The 21704-nt window shown below is 48.5% G+C and overlaps 1 protein-coding gene across 1 annotated transcript in view; it reads right to left on the bottom strand.

The window, feature by feature from the left end:
* Positions 1 to 6734: 6734 nt before the first annotated feature.
* The window catches only part of klf5l (Kruppel like factor 5 like), a 30696-nt gene continuing 15726 nt past the window's right edge, over positions 6735 to 21704 (bottom strand). The window contains exon 5 of the mRNA XM_072446047.1: positions 6735 to 9680. Within this exon, the coding sequence (XP_072302148.1) occupies positions 9502 to 9680 (179 nt within the window). The 3' untranslated portion in view covers positions 6735 to 9501. The remainder of the gene's footprint in view (positions 9681 to 21704) is intronic.

Below are 21704 nucleotides of genomic sequence, written 5' to 3'. Positions count from 1 at the left end.
ATTTCTGGCAAACGTCTGCTGAAGAATCACACACACTTAAACCACTGTTAGCCTGGAGTGTCCGTGTGTGACTTCACCACAAGAGGGCGCTGCAGGACCACAAAGTTACACCTGCAAAAAGGACACATACAGCAGTGCATGTGTATATTTAGATCAAAATGCTCAAAATGAGGTCATTACGGGGTCGTCATGGGGTCTTTATGGGGTCATCCAGGAAGTCTCCTCAGGGTTTCAAAAGTCCATCTCATATTTTTCGGATCATCTCCTCTCAAGCAGGTCGAGTCAAAAACATACGTCTCCACTTCACAAACATAAACCAGGATCTAAATGAATAACGTAGATCGCTTGTTGTCGCGGTGATTTTGGGTAAAACGCCGGAGCTGGAGTCAAATCTCAGGTGGTTATTTGTCCTGTAGAAGTGTTTGCTCAGAAACTTTGAGTCTCAAAGTGGAGTCCGTTCTGGTTGTTCATTAACGCGGGGAACAGAATTCGACCAAAGCGACGTTCAAAACACAACTTTATCAGATGATTTTTATGCGTTTAAAGGCGAAGGCGCCGCGGGATATATTTGCCCGTCAAGCAAGGTCTGTCTTGGTCCTGTCCTGGTCCTGTCCTGGTCCTGTCCTGGTCCTGTCTTGGTCCTGTCCTGGTCCTGTCTTGGTCCTGTCCTGGTCCTGTCCTGGTCCTGTCCTGGTCCTGTCCTGTCTTGGTCCTGGTCCTGGTCCTGGTCCTGGTCCTGTCTTGATCCCGTCTTGGTCCTATCCTGGTCCTGTCTTGGTCCTGTCTTGGTCCTGTCTTGGTCCTGTCTTGGTCCTGTCTTGGTCCTGTCCTGGTCCTGTCTTGGTCCTGTCTTGGTCTGGTCCTGTCTTGGTCCTGTCCTGGTCCTGTTTTGGTCCTGTCTTGGTCCTGTCCTGGTCCTGTCCTGGTCCTGTCCTGGTCCTGTCCTGTCTTGGTCCTGGTCCTGGTCCTGGTCCTGGTCCTTTCTTGGTCCTGTCTTGATCCCGTCTTGGTCCTATCCTGGTCCTGTCTTGGTCCTGTCTTGGTCCTGTCCTGGTCCTGTCCTGGTCCTGTCTTGGTCCTGTCCTGGTCCTGTCTTGGTCCTGTCCTGGTCCTGTCCTGGTCCTGTCCTGGTCCTGTCCTGTCTTGGTCCTGGTCCTGGTCCTGGTCCTGTCTTGGTCCTGTCTTGATCCCGTCTTGGTCCTATCCTGGTCCTGTCTTGGTCCTGTCTTGGTCCTGTCTTGGTCCTGTCTTGGTCCTGTCTTGGTCCTGTCCTGGTCCTGTCTTGGTCCTGTCTTGGTCTGGTCCTGTCTTGGTCCTGTCCTGGTCCTGTTTTGGTCCTGTCTTGGTCCTGTCCTGGTCCTGTCCTGGTCCTGTCCTGGTCCTGTCCTGTCTTGGTCCTGGTCCTGGTCCTGGTCCTGGTCCTGTCTTGGTCCTGTCTTGATCCCGTCTTGGTCCTATCCTGGTCCTGTCTTGGTCCTGTCTTGGTCCTGTCTTGGTCCTGTCTTGGTCCTGTCTTGGTCCTGTCTTGGTCCTGTCCTGGTCCTGTCTTGGTCCTGTCTTGGTCTGGTCCTGTCTTGGTCCTGTCTTGGTCCTGTCCTGGTCCTGTTTTGGTCCTGTCTTGGTCCTGTCCTGGTCCTGTCCTGGTCCTGCCCTGGTCCTGCCCTGTCTTGGTCCTGCCCTGGTCCTGTCTTGGTCCTGTCTTGATCCTGTCTTGATCCTGTCTTGATCCTGTCTTGATCCTATCCTGGTCCTGTCTTGGTCCTGTCTTGGTCCTGTCCTGGTCCTGTCTTGGTCCTGTCCTGGTCCTGTCTTGGTCCTGTCTTGGTCTGGTCCTGTCCTGGTCCTGTCTTGGTCCTGTCCTGGTCCTGTCTTGATCCTGTCTTGATCCTGTCTTGATCCTGTCTTGATCCTATCCTGGTCCTGTCTTGGTCCTGTCTTGGTCCTGTCCTGGTCCTGTCTTGGTCCTGTCCTGGTCCTGTCTTGGTCCTGTCCTGGTCCTGTCCTGGTCCTGTCCTGTCCTGTCCTGGTCCTGTCTTGGTCCTGTCCTGGTCCTGGTCCTGGTTCTGTCTTGGTCCTGTGTTGGTCCTGTCTTTGTCTGGTCCTGTCCTGGTCCTGTCCTGGTCCTGTCTTGGTCCTGTCTTGATCCCGTCTTGGTCCTATCCTGGTCCTGTCTTGGTCCTGTCTTGGTCCTGTCTTGGTCCTGTCTTGGTCCTGTCTTGGTCCTGTCCTGGTCCTGTCTTGGTCCTGTCTTGGTCTGGTCCTGTCTTGGTCCTGTCTTGGTCCTGTCCTGGTCCTGTTTTGGTCCTGTCTTGGTCCTGTCCTGGTCCTGTCCTGGTCCTGCCCTGGTCCTGCCCTGTCTTGGTCCTGCCCTGGTCCTGGTCCTGTCCTGGTCCTGTCTTGGTCCTGTCTTGATCCTGTCTTGATCCTGTCTTGATCCTATCCTGGTCCTGTCTTGGTCCTGTCTTGGTCCTGTCCTGGTCCTGTCTTGGTCCTGTCTTGGTCTGGTCCTGTCCTGGTCCTGTCTTGGTCCTGTCCTGGTCCTGTTTTGGTCCTGTCTTGGTCCTGTCTTGGTCCTGTCCTGGTCCTGTCCTGGTCCTGCCCTGGTCCTGCCCTGTCTTGGTCCTGCCCTGGTCCTGTCCTGGTCCTGTCTTGATCCTGTCTTGGTCCTATCCTGGTCCTGTCTTGGTCCTGTCTTGGTCCTGTCTTGGTCCTGTCTTGGTCCTGTCTTGGTCCTGTCCTGGTCCTGTCTTGGTCCTGTCTTGGTCTGGTCCTGTCCTGGTCCTGTCTTGGTCCTGTCTTGGTCCTGTCCTGGTCCTGTTTTGGTCCTGTCTTGGTCCTGTCCTGGTCCTGTCCTGGTCCTGCCCTGGTCCTGCCCTGGTCCTGCCCTGTCTTGGTCCTGCCCTGGTCCTGGTCCTGTCCTGGTCCTGTCTTGATCCTGTCTTGGTCCTATCCTGGTCCTGTCTTGGTCCTGTCTTGGTCCTGTCTTGGTACTGTCTTGGTCCTGTCTTGGTCCTGTCTTGGTCCTGTCCTGGTCCTGTCTTGGTCCTGTCTTGGTCTGGTCCTGTCCTGGTCCTGTCTTGGTCCTGTCTTGGTCCTGTCCTGGTCCTGTTTTGGTCCTGTCTTGGTCCTGTCCTGGTCCTGTCCTGGTCCTGCCCTGGTCCTGCCCTGGTCCTGCCCTGGTCCTGCCCTGTCTTGGTCCTGCCCTGGTCCTGGTCCTGTCCTGGTCCTGTCTTGGTCCAGGACGCAATGTTTGTTCAATGTTTTTGATCATAAAATGTGCACAAATAAGATAAAGGTAAGGTAAATCTGTCCACGTTTAAGTTCAAAGTCATTTCAGCCAAAAGTACATTCCATCTGTCGTTTTTGAGTATTTATGAATATCAGGGCGGTCCCGAAACATGACCGCGACGAGCCACTCTCGAAGGGCCACACTTTCCCCGACGGCAACCGTTTCCCTGCTGCCCAAGTTTCTAAGTAGACGAGATGGCAGTAGACGGCGAGATGAGAGGCGGTTCCAAACTCCGCTGATGACTGGAGCGTAGCGTTAACGTCCAAAGAGATTTTCGGTTGTTTACCAACTTTGGCCCAATATTTTTTAGCGGCGGAAAAACGCACGGCCACGATGAGCCCCCGAATCCATCTCCGACCCGAACCCCGAGAACGGACGCCACAGACGACGCCACAGGCGACTCCTTCTGACCATAAGCAAGCGACATCGAGCGATCGGACTTCTGCGTCTTGGAGTGCAAAACCGACGATTCGTGAAGTCGCGAAACGTGCGTCGTATCTTCGGAGGACTAGAATATCGTCCGTGGTCGTGTTTGGTTTTCGAGCGCCTGGACACATCGATGCGACAGGCGGGAATAAAACGCAGGTTCAGGCGAGACCTTCTTCGGACGCGACATAGATCTTCAGGAGTCGTTACTTCACCCGCGATTGCTGACCGAGATCCCGGTTCGAGAAGGGTCGAATTCAACGGATTTCCCAAAATTTCAAACTCTAATTTTAACCGTAACTGAACATTTCCCCGATATTTGTGTCTAATTGTTCCTGTTTTTTGTCTCATGAATGCAAAAATCACGAGGAGACCGGGTAATGACATAAACATCTTTAACATGTTCTACTTAAAAACGGGGATTTGTGTGTGACAGATCAGGTTGTGTCTATGAATGTTTAGGATCCCTTCCACTAGAAAAGTTACGTAATGCACCTTTACTGAATGTTATTTGGACCTTGACAAATGCATCTACCTATCGTCAAAACCCGCCGAACCAGATTTTATGTTCGCAGTGTTTAACTCACAGTTAAACGTTGCCTAATATGAATATGAAGTAGTAATAATCCCGCTGCGACGTAAATTATTTAAAATACGTTACGTCAGTCAACGGAATTCAGCGCTAGGACGGATTTGGACAGCCGTAGCGTGCAGAGGAGAGCTAAACTTAATGAGTCGCTTCAAACTGTTTTATTCAGAGCTGGGTTTGGACCTGCTCAGACCTGCACCCAAAACACTTAAGTCTGAGGCGGAAATGACTCGTTTAGTGCAGGAATCGCTCCTGGTTACGACATTTGGAGCTATCGCAGCGGAGAGAAGCAAAACTGTTCCGTCTGATTGAGTCAGAGCCACGTTTCCACCAGTCCTCGAGGATCGGTACGGCCCAAACGGGTCTCCCCTGGGAACCGCGCCGTCCCGTTTAATAATAATAAAAGACACAAAAACTGGACAAAAAGCATCAAAAAGCAAACATAAAACGTGACTAAAAATTACCCGTATGTTACAAAAAAGTGCCTAAAAGTCGTTTTGGTCAAGAGCCAGAATACAGTATTTTCCAGACAATAAGTTCCACTTTTTTTCATAGTTTTGGCCGGGATGCGACGTATAATTATATTTACTTTTATACTTATACTTATACTCCAGAGCGACTTATGTGTGATATTATTTGTTATTTTCACACTTGTAACCGCATTTCATACTCCAGTGAGACTTATATATGTTTTTTTCTTCTCTATTATGCATTTTTTGGCTGTTGTGTTTGTTTGGGTGTTTCTTGTGCTCTCACTTTCCCATTCTCTCTCTCGCATTACCTCATCTCGCTCTCTCGTCTCCCCATTGGCTCTCCTCACGCTCCTCCCCCTCCGCCCGCCGCCTGTCGTTCCGGTCGGACCGGAGTCACGTGGAGCTGGAACCGTGACGCCGTCGCCTCGGATGAACCTTTAAAACCGCAGGTGAAAAGAGGATGAGCGAGGGAAAAGTGGAATGGACCCAGCGCTTTCGTGGCGGTAAAAACACGCTCACAATTAAGGGCGTGTTTTGACAGGACTTTTGCAGGAATGAACTGCCGCTGAACCTCTTCCACCTCTGAAAGCATCAAAAAAGCATTAAAAAACATTTTAAAAAGCATCCAAAAAAGCAACCAAAAAAACATCCAAAAAAGCAACCAAAAAGCATCAAAAAGCATTAAAAAAGATTAAAAAAGCATTTTAAAAAAGCATTAAAAAGCATTAAAAAGCATTAAAAAAACATCAAAAAGCATCAAAAAATGCGGCCATCATTCCTGCAGAATTGGCCCTTTGCAGCAGCACATTTTAATAACGCCATTGCCAAAACCGGCTTTTTCCTGTTCTTTTTCACATTAAAGGAGACGTGTGATCGTGATCATCGGCAATATTGATCTAAAACGGTAAAAGTAATAAAAACAGGTCCAGGGACTTCCTGTTAAGAACTGATAAGCTCGCCGTAATGAGCGTTAGGTTTTTATTAGTGTTTTACTTTTTAGAACATGTGACGCACAAGTCTTTTTTTCAAATCATCTCAACTAAGTACAGGGATGTGGGCGGGGCTATGGGGTAGGTGGAGCCTCAGTTGCAGGATTAACGCGAACCTGATGAGGAAACGAGGTTAAACGCCGTCTCGTTTAATAGACTCAGTAACGACCACAAACGATGGAAAAGAAGTGTGATTTTTCTGCCTCGTTTGACGACCGCGTGGCGCTTTTAGACCGTCATGTGACCAAGCCATATATGGGTGCGCTCGCATGCTCCCTCTACAGTTAGAATGTGGTCACGACTTCAAAACTCAACGGCTCGAGGGAAAGTCTTCGCCGTGTGTTTGTAAATTTAAACGAGTTTCTCTATTTTACTTTCTGTCCATTTCACGAAAGTCGTCCTTTTCTTTTGTCTCGTTCAGATGGAGATGACTTGATGTCGTGATGTCATTTGAAACGGCAAAAATAATATTTAAAAAAAAGTTTTTAAAAAAAGAAGAAATTGCAATTTTTTTAATAAACACAGAACAAAGAAAGTTTCACATGATTTTTTTTTATTAATTTGACTTGATTTTTAGTCTGTTGCCAGTTCAGCACAGATTCATGAGCCACGCCTTTATTCAACCAATAAATGCCTGAAGGAAAAAAAAGATAGATTTAAAAATAAATTCTTGCAGGAAAAAGTACTGTTTATGTTTGGGCCGAGGAAGAATCCATTCAAAAAAGGATCCAAAAGCTTCAAAAAGCCATTAAAAAAACATCAATAAGCATCAAAAAAGCACCAAAAAAGCATTAAAAAAGCATAAAAGAAGCAAAAGAGAAGTAACAAAAAAGCATCAAAAAGTACCGTTTATGTTTGGGCCGAGAAAGATTCCTGTGAGGGCTGCTTTAGGCCCGCGGGCCGTAGTGCCATGTCCAGATAAATTCAACAAACTTTATTTCAACTTTGTCAAAATGAAAAGCCCGCAGTCTGATTTTGCTTACAAATCTTTTATTTAAAACAAAATGCATAAAAGACGCCATTGTTGTTCTTAATTATAAACTCATAAAAACGAGTAGCAAAAAAAAACAAGACAAATTTAACATTAAATCATCTAAAATCCCATTATTCAAAAACGGAAACATTAAAATAAAACGTGAACCAGACACATATTTACAGTCTTCTTATTGTATTTACAAAAAAGAAAGAGAACTTAATCCACAAAGACTCAAAAGAAGCATTTCAAATCCACCATTTTGATCATTTCAAATTTAAATTCTAAACACGCGCGATTCTTGTCTGTATATAAACTCCTAGAAATGTGCTTCTTTATCCACATTTCTTTTTAAAATCTCCTTAAAAGACACACACTCTGCATTATTTGTATCGTTTATCGACCTTTAAACTGAGCCACGGGGGAATAAACAACAGCTAGCTCGCCACGGCAACGCTCAGAGGCTCCAGCGGCGTTCTCAAAAACAAGTAAAACGTTCATAAAACGTGTCCTTTAAGGCGTGAACACGTTTATTTATCATAACTGAGATTACCGTCTTCAGATACCGTCAATATATCGCCGTAATTAACTGTCATATCGCAAACATTTGGGAACATCGCACAGCCTCAAACGTTCTCGAGCCATTCCACGTAGAGTTTGCATGTTCTCCCTGTGTTTAAACTCCAAAATGGTGGACGTTTGTGTCATAAAACAGAATTCTGCTTTTGTTGTTGTTGTTGTTTGAACCAGATTAGGCAAAGTGTCTAATTGCTCTAAATTAAAGGGAAAAACGAATACAGAAAAAATGTCGTTTTCATCGACTTCATTGGCACGTCTGCACTGCAAAAAATAACTATCGTCATCACGGTAAATGTAGAAGTGTTATGGTTTTACCTACATTTTATTTAAATTTTTTTTTTAATTTCAGTTCCATTATTGCCAGTGAAGCACTTTTTTTTCTTCTTTTTTTTTTTTTTACAAATTAAGTTGATTTATAAGTGCAGTTAAAAATAAAAATGCTGTGTAAAAAAATTAAATAATAATAATAATAGAAATTGAATAAATGTGTGCAGGTATTTTTATCTATTTATTGATTTATTTGAGAAATTGACTGAGGATGCCAACTTTACACTCAAAAACATTTAAATCAGAAATGGCATAAAAGGGTCAAATAGACAACAAGAGTGATCAAAACTAGACAAAACGACAAAAACTAATCAATTTCAATTTCGTGCAGATATTCTTTTTTCTTTTTTACAGTGTGAGTTCTCTGCCTTTTTTGCAGTGCGTGGGCGTGGTGTAAAAGTATGCGTTAAGTCACATCGACGTCAGAGCGCTTCAGACAATCGCCGTTGGTTATGTAACCCTGAGACACGCCCGCTTTCCTGTCCGCGCCGGGGCTCTGTCGCCGCGGCAACGGGCGTAAACACGGCCCAAATAACAGCGAGCGCAAACGGCTCAACCGTCACGAACTTTTCCACCAACGTCGATGGAGCTCGTCATCGTCATGGTTACGCTCGCCGCAAAAGTCTGGAATGTTCTCTTTTTATACGATACGATTTTGATTTTTCTGCACATTTTATGAACAAAAGCTGCACAAAGTGACATTTTTGTGGAATTTACTGTGGGGAAAAACGACACAAAAAATGAAATAAAAGTACTTTGTGTCATAGTTTATGGGACTTTTTCTCACTGTAAAACCCAAATAAATGACTTTAATTTTGAATATTCAATTGCCTTCTTTAGTATTTATTTAATTTGTTTGTAAATCTAAATTTTTGATTTGTTTTGAGTAATTTCTTAAAATTTTTGACACATTCTGGTAATATTTTGGTTAATTTCATGGTCTGACTTTTCGTTTGTAAATCTATATATTATAAGTAATATAATTTATACTTTTCTTGCACACATATTTCCTTCTGGTCGTTGCCGGTTTGATTTGTTTGTGAAGTTTAACCAAAAATAATGATGAAACGAAAAATTAAATCAACGTAAATAGAAAAAAAAAATATGTATCTTGAAATATACAAAACAAATTCAACATCAGTTCATCTCGAGTTCAAATGTTACAATTGTGATGTCACTATTTGACTAATGCAGACTTTTTATGTATTTATTATATATTGTTCTTCCTCCTGCTCGTGCCGAGATTCAAATAAAAAAAGGTACAAAAAGTCAAGTATTCGTCTCGTTACATTCAAATCGACAGCGGCACAAACGTATCAACAGTATTTACAAGGCTGAACTTTGACCCCGGAAGCAGTTTGTCCTGAAAAAAACAAGTAAGGTGATTGGGCGAAGTCTGGACCTGGTTTAATTCTGGTTTAGTCCTGGTTTTTATTTGATTTTGTCTATTATAGTCCTCCTTCTGGTTTTGGACCTGGTTTAGTTGCGAAACAAGCCTGGGTTTGTCCAAAAATATACTCCTAGTTTAGTCACAAAATAGTTAGTTCCAAATAGTCATACTTTAGACCTGGTTTAGTCTTAGTTTAGACCTCATATCGTCCTGAAATATAGTCCTAGTTTAGATTAGTCCTGAACTGGTTTCATCCCAGAACAGTTTAAAAGTTTAGACCTGGTTTTGAGTTAGAAAAGTCAGAGTTAGTTTCGACCTCTGATCATTTGAACATGTGGTTTCTTTGTTTGCGGAGCAGGGATTCCCACGTTTGCATTCGATCGTTTTGATGAAGCATTCGTGTTTTTACTTGAGCGTTTCTCCACGTGTTTGGAGCACAGTCGCGTGTTGCGGGTTGCGTGTAGTCTCAGTTCTGGTGCCTCTTCATGTGCAGTGCCAGGTGGTCAGAGCGGGAGAAGCAGCGGCTGCACGCCACGCACTTGAACGGTTTGGCTCCCGTGTGTTTTCGGTAGTGTCTCGTGAGCTCGTCGGAACGGGCAAAGCGCCAGTCGCAGCTCTCCCAGGTGCAGCGGTACGGCTTTTCCCCTGCAACGGAGCACAAAGGTCGGAGGTCAGACACTTCCAATACAACACGCCAGGATGCACAGGTGGTTCAGACCCAGGTCACTTTAAACGACTCATCAGAATGTTCCAAACGCCAGAACGGACACATGTTCAACAACTAACTGGCATCTGACTGACATCTGACTGGCATCTAACTGGCATCTGACTGACATCTAACTAGCATCTAACTGGCATCTGACTGACATCTGACTGACATCTAACTAGCATCTAACTGACATCTAACTGGCATCTAACTAGCATCTAACTGGCATCTGACTGACATCTGACTGACATCTAACTAGCATCTAACTGGCATCTAACTGGCATCTGACTGACATCTGACTGACATCTGACTGACATCTAACTGACATCTAACTGGCATCTGGCTGACATCTGACTGACATCTAACTAGCATCTAACTGGCATCTAACTGGCATCTGACTGACATCTGACTGACATCTGACTGACATCTAACTGGCATCTGACTGACATCTAACTAGCATCTAACTGACATCTGACTGACATCTAACTGACATCTAACTGGCATCTGGCTGACATCTGGCTGGCATCTAACTGACATGTAACTGACATCTAACTGGCATCTAACTGGCATCTAACTGACATCTAACTGGCATCTAACTGACATCTAACTGGCATCTAACTGACATCTAACTGGCATCTAACTGAAATCTAAATGAAATCTAACTGACATCTAACTGACATCTAACTAACATCTAACATCTAACTGGCATCTAACTGACATCTAACTGACATGGTTTAAGTTTTTACAACAAAAAATATCCCCATACACCAGAATTTCTTTCACAAACGATGGAAATGTTGCCATTTTCTTGCTTTAAAATTGTATTTGAGTTTCACACGATGTAATTTGAGGTGAAGTTTGCCGTTTGAGCGCGGGCATTTGCCATGTGCTGAAACCAAAGTAAATATGTGCCCAGAGCAGGTAAATGAAAGCTGAGTGAATGTCAACACCGCGGCTCCGCCCAAACATTGACATTGCAGCACAAAAGAAACCAGCCGCAAAGCATGGGCTAATCTTCAACCAGACCCGCGCAGTGCAGGGATCCGTATGTTCCCCCACGTTATCTCAGCTGCGACCGGCGAGCTGCGACCGGCGAGCTGCGACCGGCGAGCTGCGACCGGCGAGCTACGACAGGCGAGCTACGACAGGCGAGCTGCGACAGGCGAGCTGCGACAGGCGAGCTGCGACAGGCGAGCGGCGAGCTGCGACAGGCGAGCTGCGAACGGCGAGGTGCGACAGGCGAGCTGCGAACGGCGAGGTGCGAACGGCGAGCTGCACTTTTTCCCATTCAAAAGCTTTCCTTCAGTATAACTTGTATAACATGTATAAATATAACTCCTCGCCTTTGTTATCAAGAAATGCACCGACACAAAACGCCAGCAGAGGGCGCGAGACTTGCATCTGCCGTCAGAGTGAAGCTTTAAAAACACACTTTTTTTGTCGAATAAGTATCTGAAGTTTTCCTCTTTTCAGAGTCGCGGGGTGAAAATCAGTGTGCGAGTTTGTACGTGTGCGCGAGTCGAGTGTGCAAGTGTGCGAGTCGAGTGCGCGAGTCGAGTGTGCGAGTGTGCGAGTCGAGTGCGCGAGTCGAGTGCGCGAGTCGAGTGCGCGAGTCGAGTGCGCGAGTCGAGTGCGCGAGTCGAGTGCGCGAGTGTGCGAGTCGAGTGCGCGAGTGTGAGAGTCGAATGTGCGAGTCGAGTGTGCGAGTGTGAGAGTCGAGTGCGCGAGTCGAGTGCGCGAGTCGAGTGCGCGAGTCGAGTGCGCGAGTCGAGTGTGCGAGTGTGCGAGTCGAGTGTGCGAGTCGAGTGTGCGAGTCGAGTGTGCGAGTCGAGTGTGCGAGTATGCGAGTCGAGTGTGCGAGTATGCGAGTCGAGTGTGCGAGTGCACGAGTCGAGTGTGCGAGTGCGCAAGTCGAGTGCGCGAGTCGAGTGCGCGAGTCGAGTGCGCGAGTCGAGTGTGCGAGTCGAGTGTGCGAGTGGAGTGTGCGAGTGTGCGAGTCGAGTGTGCGAGTCGAGTGTGCGAGTGTGCGAGTCGAGTGTGCGAGTGTGCGAGTCGAGTGTGCGAGTCGAGTGTGCGAGTCGAGTGTGCGAGTGTGCGAGTCGAGTGCGCGAGTCGAGTGCGCGAGTCGAGTGCGCGAGTCGAGTGCGCGAGTCGAGTGCGCGAGTCGAGTGCGCGAGTCGAGTGCGCGAGTCGAGTGTGCGAGTGTGCGAGTCGAGTTCGCGAGTCGAGTGTGCGAGTCGAGTGTGCGAGTCGAGTGTGCGAGTCGAGTGTGCGAGTCGAGTGTGCAAGTGCGCGAGTCGAGTGTGCGAGTGTCCGAGTCGAGTGCGCGAGTCGAGTGTGCGAGTGTGCGAGTCGAGTGCGCGAGTCGAGTGCGCGGGTCGAGTGCGCGAGTCGAGTGCGCGAGTCGAGTGCGCGAGTCGAGTGCGCGAGTCGAGTGCGCGAGTCGAGTGCGCGAGTGTGCGAGTCGAGTGCGCGAGTCGAGTGTGCGAGTGTGCGAGTCGAGTGCGCGAGTCGAGTGCGCGAGTCGAGTGCGCGAGTCGAGTGCGCGCGAGTGGAGTGCGCGCGAGTGGAGTGCGCGCGAGTGGAGTGCGCGCGAGTGGAGTGCGCGAGTGGAGTGCGCGAGTGGAGTGCGCGAGTGGAGTGCGCGAGTGGAGTGCGCGAGTGGAGTGCGCGAGTGGAGTGCGCGAGTGGAGTGCGCGAGTGGAGTGCGCGAGTGGAGTGCGCGAGTGGAGTGCGCGAGTGGAGTGCGAGAGTCGAGTGCGAGAGTCGAGTGCGCGAGTCGAGTGCGCGAGTCGAGTGCGCGAGTCGAGTGCGCGAGTCGAGTGCGCGAGTCGAGTGCGCGAGTCGAGTGCGCGAGTCGAGTGCGCGAGTCGAGTGCGCGAGTCGAGTGCGCGAGTCGAGTGCGCGAGTGTCCGAGTCGAGTGCGCGAGTGGAGTGCGCGAGTGGAGTGCGCGAGTGGAGTGCGCGAGTGGAGTGCGCGAGTGGAGTGCGCGAGTGGAGTGCGCGCGAGTGGAGTGCGCGCGAGTGGAGTGCGCGCGAGTGGAGTGCGCGCGAGTCGAGTGCGCGCGAGTGGAGTGCGCGCGAGTCGAGTGCGCGCGAGTCGAGTGCGCGCGAGTCGAGTGCGCGCGAGTCGAGTGCGCGCGAGTGGAGTGCGCGCGAGTGGAGTGCGCGCGAGTGGAGTGCGCGCGAGTGGAGTGCGCGCGAGTGGAGTGCGCGCGAGTGGAGTGCGCGCGAGTGGAGTGCGCGCGAGTGGAGTGCGCGCGAGTGGAGTGCGCGAGTGGAGTGCGCGCGAGTGGAGTGCGCGCGAGTGGAGTGCGCGCGAGTGGAGTGCGCGCGAGTGGAGTGCGCGCGAGTGGAGTGCGCGCGAGTGGAGTGCGCGCGAGTGGAGTGCGCGCGAGTGGAGTGCGCGCGAGTCGAGTGCGCGCGAGTCGAGTGCGCGAGTCGAGTGCGCGAGTCGAGTGCGCGAGTCGAGTGCGCGAGTGGAGTGCGCGAGTCGAGTGCGCGAGTGCGCGAGTCGAGTGCGCGAGTGCGCGAGTGCGCGAGTCGAGTGCGCGAGTCGAGTGCGCGAGTGCGCGAGTCGAGTGCGCGAGTGCGCGAGTCGAGTGCGCGAGTGCGCGAGTCGAGTGCGCGAGTGCGCGAGTCGAGTGCGCGAGTGCGCGAGTCGAGTGCGCGAGTCGAGTGCGCGAGTCGAGTGCGCGAGTCGAGTGCGCGAGTCGAGTGTGCGAGTGTGCGAGTCTGCGAGTCGAGTGTGCGAGTCGAGTGCGCGAGTCGAGTGCGCGAGTCGAGTGCGCGAGTCGAGTGCGCGAGTCGAGTGCGCGAGTCGAGTGCGCGAGTCGAGTGCGCGAGTGCGCGAGTCGAGTGCGCGAGTCGAGTGCGCGAGTCGAGTGCGCGAGTGCGCGAGTCGAGTGCGCGAGTCGAGTGCGCGAGTCGAGTGCGCGAGTCGAGTGTGCGAGTCGAGTGTGCGAGTGTGCGAGTCGAGTGTGCGAGTCGAGTGCGCGAGTCGAGTGTGCGAGTGTGCGAGTCGAGTGTGCGAGTCGAGTGCGCGAGTCGAGTGTGCGAGTGTGCGAGTCGAGTGTGCGAGTCGAGTGCGCGAGTGTGCGAGTCGAGTGCGCGAGTGGAGTGCGCGAGTGGAGTGCGCGAGTGGAGTGCGCGCGAGTCGAGTGCGCGCGAGTCGAGTGCGCGAGTCGAGTGCGCGAGTGGAGTGCGCGAGTGGAGTGCGCGAGTGGAGTGCGCGAGTCGAGTGCGCGCGAGTCGAGTGCGCGCGAGTCGAGTGCGCGAGTCGAGTGCGCGAGTCGAGTGCGCGAGTCGAGTGCGCGAGTCGAGTGCGCGAGTCGAGTGCGCGAGTCGAGTGCGCGAGTGGAGTGCGCGAGTCGAGTGCGCGAGTGCGCGAGTCGAGTGCGCGAGTGCGCGAGTCGAGTGCGCGAGTGCGCGAGTCGAGTGCGCGAGTGCGCGAGTCGAGTGCGCGAGTCGAGTGCGCGAGTCGAGTGCGCGAGTCGAGTGCGCGAGTCGAGTGCGCGAGTCGAGTGCGCGAGTCGAGTGCGCGAGTCGAGTGTGCGAGTCTGCGAGTCTGCGAGTCGAGTGTGCGAGTCGAGTGCGCGAGTCGAGTGTGCGAGTGTGCGAGTCGAGTGCGCGAGTCGAGTGCGCGAGTCGAGTGCGCGAGTGCGCGAGTGGAGTGCGCGAGTCGAGTGCGCGAGTGCGCGAGTCGAGTGCGCGAGTCGAGTGCGCGAGTCGAGTGCGCGAGTGCGCGAGTCGAGTGCGCGAGTCGAGTGCGCGAGTCGAGTGCGCGAGTCGAGTGTGCGAGTGTGCGAGTCGAGTGTGCGAGTGTGCGAGTCGAGTGTGCGAGTCGAGTGCGCGAGTCGAGTGTGCGAGTGTGCGAGTCGAGTGTGCGAGTCGAGTGCGCGAGTCGAGTGTGCGAGTGTGCGAGTCGAGTGTGCGAGTCGAGTGCGCGAGTGTGCGAGTCGAGTGCGCGAGTGGAGTGCGCGAGTGGAGTGCGCGAGTGGAGTGCGCGAGTGGAGTGCGCGAGTGGAGTGCGCGAGTGGAGTGCGCGCGAGTCGAGTGCGCGAGTCGAGTGCGCGAGTCGAGTGCGCGAGTCGAGTGCGCGAGTCGAGTGCGCGAGTCGAGTGCGCGAGTCGAGTGCGCGAGTGTGCGAGTCGAGTGCGCGAGTCGAGTGTGCGAGTGTGCGAGTCGAGTGTGCGAGTCGAGTGTGCGAGTCGAGTGTGCGAGTCGAGTGTGCGAGTCGAGTGTGCGAGTCGAGTGTGCGAGTGTGCGAGTCGAGTGCGCGAGTCGAGTGCGCGAGTCGAGTGCGCGAGTCGAGTGCGCGAGTCGAGTGCGCGAGTCGAGTGCGCGAGTCGAGTGTGCGAGTGTCCGAGTCGAGTGCGCGAGTCGAGTGCGCGAGTGTGCGAGTCGAGTGCGCGAGTCGAGTGTGCGAGTGTCCGAGTCGAGTGCGCGAGTCGAGTGCGCGAGTGGAGTGCGCGAGTGGAGTGCGCGAGTGGAGTGCGCGAGTGGAGTGCGCGAGTCGAGTGCGCGAGTCGAGTGCGCGAGTCGAGTGCGCGAGTGGAGTTTATGAGTTTATGAGTTTGTTTGTCATGTTCAGGTCTGAGCCTTTGATCCCCAAAGTCGCACATAAAAAAACAAAGGCTTCAATAAAAGAGACGCAAACACTAAAGAGTCGTTTAAACTTGTTCACGAGCCAGATCTGTGTCACGTGGCTGTTGTGCACATAGTCGGCTTTATATATGTATGTTTATCTTTTAAATGTTTAGCAAATGAAATAAAGCGCTTTTTGGATTGATAATAATAAAATAATAATCATAAAATAAATAAATAATAATAATAATAATAGAAATGTTATGATAATGGTAAAATATGACATAAATGAAATCAAAGCGGAGCAAGTCCAACAGTCATTTAGTCCAAAGTTCATCAAGTTTATCCAAATGTCTTTTTTTCCCATTTGTCTGACGTTTAGTCTTTGAGGCTCAGACATCTCATTCCAAGTCTGAGGAAAGTTCTGGCTCGACGTTTACCGCCCTCAATCCAGCCTCGTGTTCGTTTCAAGAGGGAAAAGGTTTTGGACGCGAGAAAATACCTGCTTTTTTTACCAAAACACAATCTGACGACCAATTCAACCAGAACGAACGACCCAAAGCAAACAAAAAGAGGCTCAGAAGCTTCAATACGTTGAGACTAAACCAGTTTCTAATCTTCAGCGTGTAAACAAAGCGCCGTTCTATAAATGTCCTTTTTCTGTTTTGACTCGGCGAGAGCAGAATGTGGTTCGCCCGGAGTCTTTGTGAAAACAGTTTGAACAAGACTGAAGTGCGACTGGGTTCATCCGTCACTCTGACATCGCCTTTGTTCACCAGAAAGACAAACTACAGTAAATCTATTGACTTTACCACTGCAGCCGGCGCGTTTTTGTTTCATCAGGTCGAAAAATGGCCAAGTCGTTTTCTCACAACGTGAACAAAGCTCGTTCAACGATGGAAAGAATATGTTTCAATGTTTTACAAAACGATCGAATTCAGTTTTCAAAAATGCAAAGAAAAAACAGCAGATTTTATGTTCATTGTTCTATTGAAGGGTTTTAAAAAGTGCTCTGTGAATTAAAATGTATTTATTCATTATTAGATTGACCATAACTTAAGCCTTGAACACAGAAAAAATATTAATACCAACAATTAAACTAAATAATATAAATAATAATAATAATTTAAAATAAATTCCAAAATAATCATAAATGTAATTAAGAGGCTGAAACACGTGAATAATAAAAAGAAGAGAGAGAAGAGTCGTCACATTTTGCAGCATTAGTGGTTTTCTCCGTCTCAAACGTCGTGGCTCGTAAATTACTTTAATAACGCTTAAGTGCCCCCTCCCCCCGGGGCCCCTCCCCCTCAGAGCAAACACGCCTCTCGAGATCGCTCGTAAAACTTCTCTGCGAGTGGACTTTTATCAGCTCGTGTTTGGAAAGAGGGTTTGGAGTTGTTCCCTAATCGCGCCGATAACGCGCCGCTCTTTACACCGCGCTAATGCTAATGCTAACAACAACTAAAGGGCCACGGCCACGCTGGAGTCCGGAGCCAGAGCTTGGGCGGTTTAGAGTCCAAAGTCCAGACCAAAGTATAGTCTTTGTTGTTTGACCGATATCAATAAATTGCGGTATTAAAGTCAACTCTTTATAACAACAATGTCAACCAGCTGTAACAAAGGACGTTAAAATTAAATTCCTGTTTTTTTTGGAAGTATTTCACAATAAGTTGACGTTAGGAGGATTAGATTCTTTTTCACTGACAAAGTTGTTTGGGATATTACAGTTTTACCTTTGACAAAATGGAGGCAAAGTCGGCGATCTCAGAAATTAGTGTTAAAACCAACGTTAGACAAAGAAGGAGCAAAACATAATCTTATAAGTCTAAATTAAACCATGTCTAAGCCAATATGTAAATAAGCAAAGTTTATGTGACAAAAAACAGGACCATTAAAATTAACCTAACTAAACTCACTGAATGGATCAGAATAACACAGGGGCAAGACAAGAACCTTGAGGGACAGCGAACATTAACACTAAACGTTCTTTGTGTTTAAGGTTAATAGAGTTTGTGCAAATATCAAATGGCAAAGACTGCAATTATTTAGATGCGACACATCCTGTTTTAAAATCGTTTTGTACTTTTAGATCTTTACAAACATATTCTGAAATGCGCAGGATTTAGTTTTAGTTTAACCATTTCAGACTTTTACCTTTTTCATATTTCTGAAACCTTTGGATACTAAATATTCATAGTTGTTATCTGGACTATACAGACTCTAAAACACACGCTAAACAAACACTGTAGCATATTAAACTGAATAACTTTTTGCCTTATGCTTATTCTTTATCTAGAAGCCTCGAGTTATATTTCAATCTTTTATTACGTTAAATAGTCATTTGAGAAGTAAACTGCAATTTATAGGATTGCAACAAATAATTCTTTTTGCAAATTTCACAATCAGAAGATATTTTTATAGATATATAGATATATTTAATTTGTTAATTGTTTCGTAAATCAGAGTATCCATGAATGGATTTAAAATTCTGTGCTTGTATTTTGTCGCTGCAGTTTTGAATCTCAAGGACCTCCATGAGCCAGGTCTCGGTCCGAGTCTTGGTCTCGGTCTCAGTCAAGGTCTCGATCAGGGTCTCGGTCAGGGTCTCGGTCTCGGGCAGGGTCTCGGCCAGGGTCTTGCTCTTGGGCAGGGTCTCGATCAGGGTCTCGGGTAGAGTCTTGGGCAGGGTCTCGGTCTCGGGCAGGGTCTCGGTCAGGGTCTCGCTCTCGGGCAGGGTCTCGGTCAGGGTCTCGGGTAGAGTCTCGGGCAGGGTCTCGGTCTCGCTCTCGGGCAGGGTCTCGGGCAGGGTCTCGGTCTCGGGCAGGGTCTCGGTCAGGGTCTCGGTCTCGGGCAGGGTCTCGGCCAGGGTCTTGCTCTTGGGCAGGGTCTCGGGCAGGGTCTCGGTCTCGCTCTCGGACAGGGTCTCGGGCAGGAGTTACCTGTAGCCCGAGGGTTATCTTCTCGATGTGTTCTTGGTTCACGCTCTGAACTCTCATTCCAAACTCATGAGTCACAAACAGGACTGGGCAGGTTCGGCCTCCACAAAAGTAGATTTAATCCCAGCTGGTTCATCTTTCATTGTGCCGGTTCAAGCCTCGCTACAAAAGGTCACGAGTTCGAGTCCCAGGCCAGGAGGGCGTTGCATGTTCTCCCTGTGCCTGAATGAGATACTCCGTGTTCCTCCATCAGCCTTAACACTCACAAACGTCCCACAGCTCAACGCTCCTGATGATGCACCCGGTGAATCGCCCTCAGGTGATAGTTCTCCTGAGCGGGTTTAAAAATTTCGACTTCCAACATCATTCGCAAACGCAAAGCTGGTCAGAAAAGTCCTAGTTAGAAACGTTGACCGATGTTCAGCCCTCGAGTCTGCGTTTACTGTATTTTTGTTTAATCTGGTCAAGCAGGTTTCACCGTCTCTGAAAAGGTCACGTGCTAAACGACGTCTGTCTGATGAAGCGCGATGCAATAAAGGACTGTCAGTAATTAAATAAATACATATGTAATGGATAGTAGTCAAACTGGATACTCATTTGAGCGTTGATTCAACAACTCGAGGCTCGTTTCGATCGGGCGTTTTTTTTGCAGAAAATCGTAATGATGTGATTTGTGGGTTGAAGTTTTAAATGCGAGTCTCGTGACAACGCCGGCGCGACATACATCAAACCCGACGAACGTGTCACCGCGGGCGCACACCGACGTCCACCGCTGCCGTCGGCGTTAACATCTCCGCGTATTTCCCGCCGTAAACGAGCAGCGTCCGTTTGGCTTCTGTGGACAAACTTTGACCTGACGCGCCTCCATGTTTCCACACACGGTTCAGGAGCGTCCTTTATTTCAGATCTTTACTCTTCAGCAGGCCGTGATGGTTGCCGTGACAACTTCCCATCGCCGTGAACACGTTTCTGTAAAATGCAGGCTTTTTAAATCTGTTATTTCCTCCGTTTACAGTACTTTTTATTCATGGCCACAAGTGCGGACCAGGCCATTATTATTAGGCCCGAGCGCCACAAGCTGGCGAGAGGCCTATTAATCTTGTAAGGCCGTGCGAAGCACGGCTGCGAAAGTGCGCACGTAGTGCGCACGAAATCGAGCGCGATGCGCTCGCCCACTTCCAAACACTCACTAACGCACTCCTTCACTCATGCACGCCCCGTGCATACTAATTAGTAGTAGGAAAATGGAACATTACCGTTGTAAACGGGCGAAGCCCGTGCAAAAGTGCGCACTAAACGAGCACTTTACATTGAGATGACGACCGCGAAGCGGTCGTCATCCCCATATAAAGCACTCATTTGCGCTAAGTAGCTCACGAATACGTTCCCCATCTCTTGCATGTTCCGTGCATATAAGCATGTAATGCAAAAATTGAACATTATTACTGTATAGAGGGCCAAAAACACAAAGTGGGCGGAGCCCACTCAAAATTAACGAAAGTACCCGTCAGTGACCAGGGACCCACACCATGAGGTAGGAAAGCGCGAGCGCTTTCCGAAAATGTATAGTTTATGATATTTGAAAAATGGGAAACATTGTTTTCGCATCGGAATATTATTCTTTCTTTCTTCTTCTTCTTCTCGGGACCAACCCCCCTATTTTTCACCCAGTGAACATTGACGAAAAGTCACAAAAATGTTCACACCTCTAAAAATCGTGCCTCTCTACATTCTGGCTATTTCCCTTTTCTAAAATAAAAAAAATTGGCGCGTCAGCGCCCCCAAATGTACCAAAAATGCATTGAGAGATGGGAAATGACCCAAAAAAAATCTGATCGTAGAATCATGAAATTTGGCGCAGAGGTAGATGGTGACAAGAGAAGTAAAAAATATTATTACGGCAACACCGTCCGCCCAACCAAATGTCGGCCATATTGCTTCAAAAATGGCTAAACATGACTTCGGAGTTTTTCCAAACGTCGTACTTTTACGAACTCCTCCCAGGGCGTTAGCCCTAAAAAGCTGAAATTTGGTAAAAATGCTACTGAGGAGTGGGACATCAAAAGTTATCCAAATTACATTGATACCTCTCACGGTCTCTGTGCGGCGAAGCCGCAAACTGTAGCTAGAATTTCAGAAATCTCCCATATTTAAAATTTCTGCCGTTTGCGCGGATAAAGTCCGAATTGCGTCAAATTAGAATCAGTTGTTAAACTCTTTGCCCTAAACCTACTTGAAGTGAAATAAATTCATTTGGCGCCACAGCGCCCCCTACAGATTTTATATGGAGGTTAAATGTTTAGTTTTGCGAAATTATATGAAATTTGACACACAACTCAATTTTAGCATCCCCATCAAAAAAGTCAATGAGACCCATGTCATAATTGTTATGGCGTTGCCGTAACGATGACCGAAACCTTTCATGTTATTCCAATGGGGAAATCGCCAGAACATGTTTACACTTTAGACTTTCACAAACTCCTCCCAGGGCGTCAGCCCTATTAACCTGAAATTTGGTGAGACTCATCTTCAGGACCATCAAAAGTTATCCACATTTTCATTCAAAGAGTCACGGTGTCTGTGCGGCAAAGCCGCACATTTTGCCAAGAATTCAAAATAAAATAGCTTTTTGATGGTAAAACAAAGGGGAGAAGATGTGACAGCGTCACAGATTCAGCAGTAGGCGTAATAAAAGGACAATTGGGGCGCGTTAGCGCCCCCTCCTCTTGCGGTGTGGCGGCGGCGTGGCGAGGGCCGATCATTGCCGCTTGCGGCTATATTTATCATTGTTGTTATTTATTTTATTTATTTTTATCTCCCCCACATATCCCATCGCTAAGACACAGTGAAATACCGTATTTTCCGGACTATAAGTCGCACCTTTTTTTATAGTTTTGGCCGGGGTGCGACTTATACTTATATTTTATACTTATATACTTCTACTTATACTCCGGAGCGACTTATATGTGATATTATTTGTTATTTTCACACTTGCAACTGCATTTCATACTCCAGTGATATGGAGTATGAAATACGGTACAAAGAGTCACAATAATACATTAATACATCGAATATTAAGTACTTGTTTAAAGTAAAAAAAAATCAACAAAAAGAGCTGATTAAAGGAAAAGTTATGCTGTAAACTTTAAAAAAAGGTACATTTCTGCATTTGGCGATTAATCTCAAAGACATTTCCCATTTTTCTGATAATTAAACCTAAACTAATCCGTTTTGAACAGAAAAAATCAGCCGGATGATCGTTTTTGTCAACGTCGCTCAACCCTAAAGCTAAAATCAAACTCAAACACTGAAATCATCCTTCAGAAAGTGGTTTTAACCCGTGCTTTTGTTGTCACGTTTGCGTTGCACCTGCTCCTCCAAAACAAATGAGGAAATCTGCGTCCTCTCGGGACTCCGGCTCCGGCTCGAGTTACAGAG

This window comes from Eucyclogobius newberryi, unplaced genomic scaffold (genome assembly GCF_026437365.1).
Source record: "Eucyclogobius newberryi isolate DKJ021-1_F unplaced genomic scaffold, fEucNew1.0.hap1 SCAF_15, whole genome shotgun sequence".
NCBI classification, from domain to species: Eukaryota; Metazoa; Chordata; class Actinopteri; order Gobiiformes; family Gobiidae; genus Eucyclogobius; species Eucyclogobius newberryi.
Note: the sequence above shows the minus strand (reverse complement) of the source record. Positions and strands in the feature narration are given on the sequence as shown.